The sequence below is a fragment of the Pongo pygmaeus genome, chromosome 10 (assembly GCF_028885625.2).
Source record: "Pongo pygmaeus isolate AG05252 chromosome 10, NHGRI_mPonPyg2-v2.0_pri, whole genome shotgun sequence".
In the NCBI taxonomy this organism is placed as follows: Eukaryota; Metazoa; Chordata; class Mammalia; order Primates; family Hominidae; genus Pongo; species Pongo pygmaeus.
In genome coordinates, this window is record NC_072383.2 from 50,194,387 (window position 1) to 50,203,711 (window position 9,325).

Here is a 9,325-nt window from a genome sequence, read left to right on the forward strand (position 1 = left end):
AGGAGCCTATGTGTCCATCTTTCTGGTCATTTAATTAAACTCTCCTCCTCCTCCAGGAAGCCTTCCTTGCTTAGCCTCTCTATTCCAGTCTCTTACTAGCATTGCTGCCCTAGGCTGCCCTTCCCTGATTTACATGAGTGTGTATCTCTCTCTTCCAGCAGCCTGAGATTGCCTCCAGAGCAGCCTCATCTGAGTTGGCCTGCAGCTTCCCAGCAAGAGTCCTGCACACTTGCTGGGAAGAAATGGAGGGTGGGACATCATCACTAGAGGGTGGAACATTTGGAAAGATTGACAGACTGACAGAAGCATACCTCTGACACCACTCAAGGACAATTTAATGAATATACAGCAGAAATTCAGAGTCTTTAATTCAAGCAAAAGAGGAAATAGATGCTGCCATTCTTAGGAATATTTACACCCTGAGCCACGACATCTGACTAGGGAGTACCACTCAGTGACAGAAAAGCCAGCTCCACTCACTGAGCTCAGCTCTTGGCACCAGAAATTGAGAGTCAGAAGCTATGTAGGACACAGCCCCAGAGAGATGACAGAAGACAAATCACATACCCACAGTCCTGACAAAAGGCAATGTAATTACGCTGCCCTCATCAAAAAGAACGATGACTTTGACAGCCCTTTTGTTAAAGAGGCAGTGACACACCATGGAAAGAGCATAGATCCTTGTGTCGGCCAGGCCTGACCCTGGCACGTAGGTGGGTGACTGGGGCCAGTTCTGCAGCCTCTTGGGATCAGGCTCCCAGTCTGTTCCAAGGATGCTGATTGCATCTTCTTTGCAGGACTGGATGAGAATTGGAGGCAATGCGTGTAGGGTGCCTGGCATCTAGTAGGTGCTTGACAAATGATGGTAGCTATTGCTGATAATGAAGGAGGTGGGTGGGTGACACAGGCTGGCAGAGAATCCCCAATACACCTTCATTTGGCTTTGTGGAGATGGGTGCAGCTGGTGGTCTACAGATGTACACATGGTGTCCTAAATATTGGCGTCATCCTGCAAAGTTGTTTCTGATGGAGCAAGTAAAGGCTGTCTAACTTCCCACCACCTGCTTACAGGTCTCGTGTCACCCCACCGTGCTGGCAGGGGATGTAAAACCTCTCAGACAGTAGCTAACTTGGCCTAAGCACAGAACAAACCAGCCCCTCCCCTGTCCTCTCTTGCTCCTTCCCTCTTTCTAGGGATGATCACAGCTTCCTTAGGGCCAAGAAGGTTATAATGGCTTGTGCCTCCAAAGCCTCCTGCCAGCCGAAGGCAGCAAGGAAAATGAGAAGTCGTTAGTCCACATGGGACCTAAGGAAACAGGGAAGGTGACTGTGTCAATCAGAGCTTGAAAGTAAAATCTAAACCACGATGCAGACAGTCGAGTGTACTACAGACAGTTTTAAAACTCAGGGCCTGGGAACTTGGGTGTGGCAGACACCTTTAGGGGTGGCAAAGTCATCTCTTCTTCCAGGTGCAGAGGTGGGTGAGGCCATGGGTCTAGCGGGTGGCTTTCCTTGCTGGGATGCTGGCTGGGGTGCTCTTGCCCTGGGAGTCCTTGAGGTCTCCCCCTCGCACCTCTGTGGTCTTGGTCTGCCCGCTCTGGGTGCTGCCAGAGCTGCCTGCCACAGCGCTGGCCCCAAGGTCAGCACCCACAGAGTTGGGGTGGTGATAGCTGTAGCTGCTACTGCTGATGACGGCTGAGAAGGAGGGGCCAAGAGCAGGGGAGAGGAGTAGTGTCAATCAGCAGATAGCAGCTATGGTAACAGCTGTCCCCAAGGGCTTCTCTACAACAACACCCTATTTAATACACAGAACAACCCTCAGTAGTCAAGAAGCACTACAGAGATGAACTGAGAGCCTATTATGGGCCGGACTTTGTGTGAGGTGAAGACCCCATAGGATAGATACAGTCCCTGCCCTCCTGGAAATTCTAGGAAAATCCATGTCCACCAACCCTTTCTCCAAATGACAATGCCCCAGGGGAGAAACAGGAAGGGAAAGGGGTGGGCATGACCTCAGTCACCATTTCATAGGATGAAAAGGGAGAATGTTTCATTTGAAGCCCAGAAACCTTTCCAAGACAGTAACAGAAGCTTCTTGGGGGGTAAGACATTAAATGGAGGTGACATCACTTTGTTCCAGGGTCCCTGGCTTTCCCAACCCAAGGTATCTCTCAAAAATACTCACAGATGCTAATAGAGGATGGATTCTCGCCAGACATCCTGTGAGACAGAAAGTTAGAGAAAGATAAAAACTCAGTGTCGAGATTCCACTGAACATTAATGGGCTCTTGCTTTTATATGTGCATCATTTAAACTGATCCTTATAACAACTTATGAACTGACACTATCACCTTCATCTTACACATGAGAAAACAAGGGGCCTGGAGATATTAGATGATTTACCGAGACCACACCACTAGCATGGGGTAAAGCCAATAATTAGCCCCTGCTGTACAGCCAATCATTAGCCTCAGGTCTGTCTGAGCCCCCGGTTCTCTTCACAGCAGCACACGCCCACATATGCTTCATGGCTCATGTCCGACAACCCCTTGCAGGAAGCTGCCTCTGAATTCACGAAATCACCACATTGCTTGCTTGTATTGGCACTAACCATGTTGTTCTCCAGGTGGCCCCTCAGCCAGACAGGAGCCATCCCGAGTCCCTTCTCACACTTTCCCCTCCACCCTGCCCACCTGCACTCCTCGCCCTCCAGCAGCTTGCGGTAGGTGGCGATCTCCATGTCCAGGGCCAGTTTCAGGCTCATGAGCTCCTGGTACTCGCGCAGCATCCGCGCCAGCTCCTCCTTGGCCTGGTGCAGGGCGCCCTCCAGCTCGTCCAGCTTGGCCCGGGCGTCCTTCAGGGCATTGTCTCCCCGCTCCTCAGCATCAGCGATGGCTGTCTCCAGGCTGGCACGCTGAAGGGCAAAGAACAGAGAGACCATCAGAACAGAAAATTACATTTAGCTCATACAAGTTAAGTAGAACAATGCCCTCATTTTGCAGATGGGGCCATCGGTGACAAGGAGTAAAAGCTGCAAAGCCAACACCAGAACTTCGTCTCTTCTATTTTCTATTGCAGAGGAGTATTCAAAGCTGTTGTCACATGAAGCTGTGGAAGCAGTTGCATTTCAGGAGGTCAGGAAGAAATGTCAATGTTTGCAAAGTTAGGTAGTGCCTGAGACTGTAGGCCACCAGTATCTACAGATTCAAAACACTCCAGGTTCAGGAAAATCATGCCTGATCCCCCAGCAAGGCTGAGGATGAGACAGTATGCCACGGTCCCACTGCGATCAGATTCCTGCTGCAGGACCTCTCCCCATTGGGGATCCTTCTGATCTGTTAGCACCCAGATGAGTGTTTCTGGACTCCAGCACGCTGGGGAGGGTCTGTCTGAAGGCTCTCACATCTGGCCTTCCCTTAGAGCAGGAGGGTAAGGCCCTAAATTATAGGCACAACCTCAGAAGCTGGACTCTGATGAATATCTGGGGGACATTGCAATGCCTGGTGCTAACAGAGGAGGAGGAACTATGCTCACGGAATTTGTGAATCTGCCAAATGTAGAGTCGTAGAGCTGTCCTTGTGTTCCCCTGCAGAGCCTGGAGGGTTGTGGGGGCACCAGAAGAACAGGCTTAGATCTTTCCCCTGGGCAATTCTATCACTAGCAGAGCAGACCTGGTTCTCAGAGAGGTCACAGGAAGGATCCTCCAGCCTCCAAAATCATCTCCCCACTGATGCAGTGTTTAAGATTTGCTGCTGTCAGGTAAGACAGACCCCCCTACCCTGCCCCCTAACATGGAAGTAGTACCATGGCACAGGGCAAGGGAACCCAGGAGGGCTTCATCGATGGCTGTGTTCCTCAGTGGCCAGACCATGCCCCACTCCAAGGGCAGGAAACTGGTGTGGCCACAGAGGTGCCTGATGCATACCCCCTGCACCCCACACACATTCCATGTCCAGTGGGAGGAGGAGACAGAGGGTCCGCCCTCAGAGGGGTCACCTAAAGGAGACATGGGGCAGGATCATTGGACACAGAAAAAGTCTTCAGAAGAGGAACCTGGGTTCTAATCCTAGCTCCATTCATTACCAGCTGGGGGCTCTGGGCAAGTCCCTTCCCCTTCCTAGCCCAGTTGCTTTATCTGCAAAATGAGGAGTCAGAGAAATAGGTTTGAGGCTCCTCCCAATTCTGGGCGGGGTGCCAGCTCTGACGGTGGGGTACCGAGGCAGGGTGGGAAAGGGAGACTGTGGGTGGCCAAGGGACCCCTAAGCCCGGCAGGGGAGATTTGCTTGTTCCCAAAGGGCAGGCCCCATTTCCTCATCCCAGAGCCTGCCGTGGAACCGGAGAGTTCTTTGTGGGGCTGCTGCCCACCTGCTTCTTCACATTCCCGATCTCACACCGGATCCTCTGGATGAGCCGGTTCAGCTCCGCCATCTCGCTCTTGGTGTGTTTCAGGTCATCACCATGCCGACTGGCTGCCAGCTGCAGCTCCTGGATCTGGTTTCCCAGAGATAGGAAGTTGGCGATGAGACAAGGGCACTGGGGAAGGGTCCTGTAAATAAGCCACGCCCTGCCACCCTGGCTGTCGGTGGGATTTAACGGAGCTGAAGAGGAGTGCTGGAACAGGGTCCTGGGGGCCCAGGTAAGGGGTTTTCTCCCTGACAGCCCCAAAGCAGTTTACCCAAAGCATAGTTCCATTACTCAGAGCACTCCTCGCCTTCCATTTCCTTTTGAAAGTCTTCCCGTGGGGATCAGGAAAGAGCTACAGGCTTCTCCTTCTCTCACTCGCCCCTCACCAAATCCACCCATGGCTATGCTCCCGCAAGTCTGTGATTCTCCCTCTGCCCTGTGGCAGCATGCCCCCATTCCTATAAGTGTATTTGTTTTACCACCTCACTTCTTTCACATGCAACAGAGAGGGACAGGCAGTTCGTGGATGGAGTAAAGAATGAGGGTTCCTCTCTGTTGCGTATATTCAATCCATACCAGTTTCATGAATTATCTTTGATAACAAGCTCTGCTAAGAATTCCTTTTGTCCTTGAAGCCTTGGTTGGAACCTTTCTTTCATTCAGCATGCCCACAAAAGTATTCCTCACATTCACTGTGCAGGTGACCCTTCCCAGGAAGCGAGGGGCTGCTGTGGGAGGAGACTCGTTCAGTGCCCACCTTGGTCTGGTACAGGGCCTCAGCCTCGGCCTTGCTCTTCAGGGCTATCTCCTCGTAATGCATGCGGACCTCAGCGATGATGCTTTCGAGGTCCAGGTCCCGGTTGTTGTCCATGGACAGGATGACAGAGGTCTCACTGGCGTGAGTCTGGATCTGAGCGATCTCCTGCATTGAGAGAGGAAGACAGATTCAGCAACTCCCTGGCTTCCCTCTTCTGCCCCATCAGTCTTCTGGGCCCATGGTCCCTGGCCCAACAGGCTGCTAGGATCCACAGGGACAAAGTAGGGGGAAGAAGTGCCCTCTGGGATGTGTCTGCAGAGATGAGGGAGAGCAGCTTACAGCAGCAGGAACCCCTGCATACGGCAGATGCCCGCTGGCACATGCAGATGGGTGAAGAATGCATTTCCCACAATTTCACAGAATCCAAGGGTCTGTGCTTTGTAAGACCTCACTGGGTTATCTTTTCCTGCCTGTGGGCAAGGCCACTATTGTGGTCGAGATCAATTTCCTCCTGTATGTATGGCCTCCAAGGACCAGCATCCTGCACTTCCATGGTCTCCTGGTGCCGGGTTTTGCACCTTTCTACCGAAACGTCTTTCATTTTGTTGATCCTAAATCTCTCCTTTTGGTATCTCCCTGGAAGAGTTGGGAAGGAGGCAGGGTGAGGGTGGGGGGACAGGAGTGTCCTTACTGCATCATACAGACACTTGAGGAACTTGATGTCTTTGTCCAGTGAGTCCACTTTGGCCTGAAGCTCCACCTTGACCGCGTAGGCTGCATCTGCATCCTGCCAAGAGGCCCCAGAGTCATTGGGGGATGCAGCCCTCATCCCACAGCTGCCCTGCCCAACCCCTGCCCCACAGCCACCTGATTTTCTACTTTCTACCCACAAAGGAAAGCTCACTCAATATCAATTTCTTCTCAGACTCCCTGAAGCTTTGGGAATAGGGAAAGGAGGATGGGGCAGCTCTGTTATGCCTGGAGAAAACAAAGCCCAGAGAGGTAGTAGGTTTCCTCAGGTCACACAGCAAGGCTGAGCTGGACACGAGTTTCACAGTTCCCAGACCAGAATTCTCTGTCTGTCTCCGTCCATTTCCCGAGTGTGTGTCTTTCCTCTCCAACTCACTGGAGGCCAGGACTATGACTCCACCATCACCAGGCACCAGCCCCCTCCCCAGCCTCCTGGGCTGAAGTCCTGAGCAGAGTTGTTAAGATGGGTGTGCGAGAGACCCTAATAAGGAAGCTCCTCCCTCCCTTACCTTCTTGAGCACCACAAACTCATTCTCTGCTGCTGTGCGCCGGTTAATCTCCACCTCGTATCTGCCAGCAGGGAGAGAAGATGGCCTTAGCCCCCTTAGCCAAGGAACTTTCTCTTCCTGCTGACCAGGCAAGTGTTTGGGATACAGGGTCCCTGCAGGGTCTCTGGGGTGAGCAGTAAGAAGCTAGTGACAGGAGTAAGATATCCCTGAGTTGCCTCACTTGCCTCCTACTTTTTGCATGTTAGGAAAACACCCAGGTGCCTATTGGGCCCATGACACCAGCAACTGAACATTTCAGTGGGTCAAGGAGCACAGGAACTGCTTCCTATCAACTAGGCAGGAAGTTATCATCAAACAGGATAGGCCCTTCCCCCCAGCCAGAGAAGGGGATGTGAGCTCCTGACCCCGGAGAGTACTCCCCCATCTCCTAAAAAATAATGGCACAGAGATCAGGTGAGCCCAGAGGCATGGGGAACATGGTCTGTGACCCTCGGGTGGGGCCTGCTCACCTCTTCTTGTAGTCCTCCACCAGGTCCCTCATGCTTCTCAGCTCTGAGTCCAGCCTCACCCTGTCCCCAGACAGCGTCTCCAGCTGCTTCCGCAGGTTGCTGATGTAGCCCTCAAGGATGGGCTCCAGGTTCTTCTTGCAGTTGTTCATGTCCAGCTGCTGCAGCAGCTCCCACTTGGTTTCTAGAACCTGGTTCTGCTGCTCTAGGAACCGTACCTGGAACCCAAATCAACAGACTCCTGGAACCACAATGGGTGCAGTCATGCCCCCTGGACACACACCATTGACTCCCCAGGTTTGCCATAGATTGTTGTAGTCATTTTGCTCATGTCTTGACTCTCCACCCTTGCCATTCCACACAAACTAGATCCTTTACAAGTGCTCATTTCCTAGCCTTCTGGACAAGCCATCACTGAGAACTCACTCAAGGAGGTTCCACAACTTTCTTCTATTGCTCAGCCCTGGTCCCAGGAGATGTCCTTCCGTATGTCTCAACTAAGTGTCTCTTCCTGTACCATGAGCCCTTCCCTCTGAACACTGCTGGATTCTATTAGCCTTTCATGTTCTTGGAAGATCCAGCTGTCCTCAAGAAACTCATCACTTTTTTATCAAGAAAGGGCTGCTCTTTACCAAGCTTCCCATCCTTCCCTGCAAAATCGCCAAAGTAGCCAATATATTCATGTATTCCTTTGTCCTCGGTGGCTCACAGACCTGTTCACCTTCCCTAATGATGAGGAAGCCCTTCCTGCGGCCCAGCAGCACCTTTCCAGCCACAGTGCGCAGTCCATTCCCAGGCAGCAGGAAAACTGCTCAGGCCTCAGGGGTCGGCCTCATCCTCCTCCTATGAGACCCACCTTGTCAATGAAGGAGGCGAACTTGTCGTTCAGCGCCTTGATCTGTTCCCGCTCCTGGGCGCGCACCTTCTGGATCTCAGGGTCCAGCTCCACGTTGAGGGGGGCCAAGAGGCTCTTGTTGACAGTGACCTGGTGGATGCCCCCAGGCGGGCACACAGACAAACATGCAGGCCCTAGGGCCACATTGCCAAACATACTGCCAACAAAGCCACTGGCCCGGCCCCCTCCATACCCAGAGCCAGGCCTGCAGCCGTAACCTCCAGCCCGAACTCCGCCACCAGCCACATTGAAAGAAATATGCCGATTCCCTCCAAGGCTATAGAGGCTCCGACTACCAAAGCCAGCTCCAGCCCCTCTGCCAGCTGCACAGTAAGAAGCCAGGCTACCCACAGCCTTCCTTGGCACCACTGCCGAATGCACACTGAAGTTGCCCTTGTCACCACTGGACTTGACGTTCAGTTGCCGACTCATGGTGGGAAAGATGGAGTTGACAGAGCTGGAGAAAAGCAGTCGCCAAGGGGTAGAGAACACACTGATGGGGCACCCAGAGTGCTGCCTCCTTTTATCCCTGTTGAGCCCACGACACCGGAAAAGGGCGTCTCTCCACTATCTCCTTTCCCCTGTTGATGGGCCAGAGGCCATGGGCAATTTGTAGAACAGAGATCTCCAAGCCCTTTGCAGCAACAAAGCTCTTCTGATAGCAAGTGGAATATGCTGCCCTTGCAGACTGGAGTGGTCTAATTTGGAGTTTATCTGCGCTCCCTAATTAGGGACCTGAAGAGGTATCCCCCGAAGAGATCTCCTAGCTTTATTTTTCCAGTGCTACCTCCTTCTTGCTTAACCATCAGCAAGGAGCAGGGGAAATGCCTGGCTTTCCCCAGAGGAGACACACCTGAAAAACCCCAGGTTTCTTCCCAAAAGAAACCATCTCTCTATTATAGGGTCTTGTGTGGAAGCTGGAATTTTTACATCAGGGAAAAGAAGACATGGAAAGATGATTCTTCTTGGAAAGGTGTCCTCAAAGATCTGGATCTGGGTAAGAAGCTCCAGGGTCCATCCTTGGGCCATGCTAAGGACCACAGCTGTCTAGCAGTGAAGTGGACCCCAGGAAGGAAGAGGAATGACTCTGCAGCATCTGCATGGCCCCCTAGCGGGGATATTGTCTAGGGCCTTCTGTGTTGGGCAGAGCCTGGGTGATGGTGACCTTGACATTGCCTTACAACCATGAGAACCTTTCCAGCCAGCTGCATTTCCTCCAGTTGGATTTTCTCTCCTGCATAAGATTATCTGTCCTACTCTAGGAGGTCAGACAGGAGCTGGGATATTAGCCTCTGCACTCCCTGGGGAAACACTCCATGGCTGAAGTCACCAAGGAACAGGACCCCCTGAGTTTCACTCCCAGGTTCAGGGTGGGCTGTTCTGCGAGTTTCCTGGCAACTTCAGGGAGCACTCAATTTTGGAACAGGAAGTATCGCCGCTTTATAGCTCAGGTAGTGTGGGTACAGTGCAATGTTAAAAAATTATTTCAGGGCTGGGCATGGTG

The 9,325-nt window shown here is 52.4% G+C and overlaps 1 protein-coding gene across 1 annotated transcript; it reads right to left on the bottom strand.

Moving 5' to 3' along the window:
* Positions 1-309: 309 nt before the first annotated feature.
* Positions 310-8,319, bottom strand: KRT74 (keratin 74). Its single transcript, XM_054445103.1, has 9 exons — positions 7,783-8,319; positions 6,930-7,144; positions 6,421-6,481; positions 5,853-5,948; positions 5,162-5,326; positions 4,366-4,491; positions 2,694-2,914; positions 2,186-2,220; positions 310-1,695 (listed from the first exon to the last, which is right to left on the bottom strand). The coding sequence occupies exons 1-9, from the start codon at positions 8,251-8,253 to the stop codon at positions 1,496-1,498; spliced, it is 1,590 nt and encodes a 529-aa protein (XP_054301078.1). The 5' UTR covers positions 8,254-8,319; the 3' UTR covers positions 310-1,495.
* Between the last annotated feature and the right edge of the window lie 1,006 nt (positions 8,320-9,325).

What these genes read in the sequence shown, in the direction of transcription:
- KRT74 (XM_054445103.1), bottom strand. Translation starts at nt 8,253, where the DNA reads ATGAGTCGGCAACTGAACGTCAAGTCCAGTGGTGACAAGGGCAACTTC. An exon ending in TCAAGTGTCTGTATGATGCA is followed by an intron (nt 5,327 to 5,852) that starts GTAAGGACACTC and finishes CTCTCAATGCAG; the next exon opens with GAGATCGCTCAGATCCAGAC. An exon ending in TCGGGAATGTGAAGAAGCAG is followed by an intron (nt 2,915 to 4,365) that starts GTGGGCAGCAGC and finishes TTTGCCCTTCAG; the next exon opens with CGTGCCAGCCTGGAGACAGC.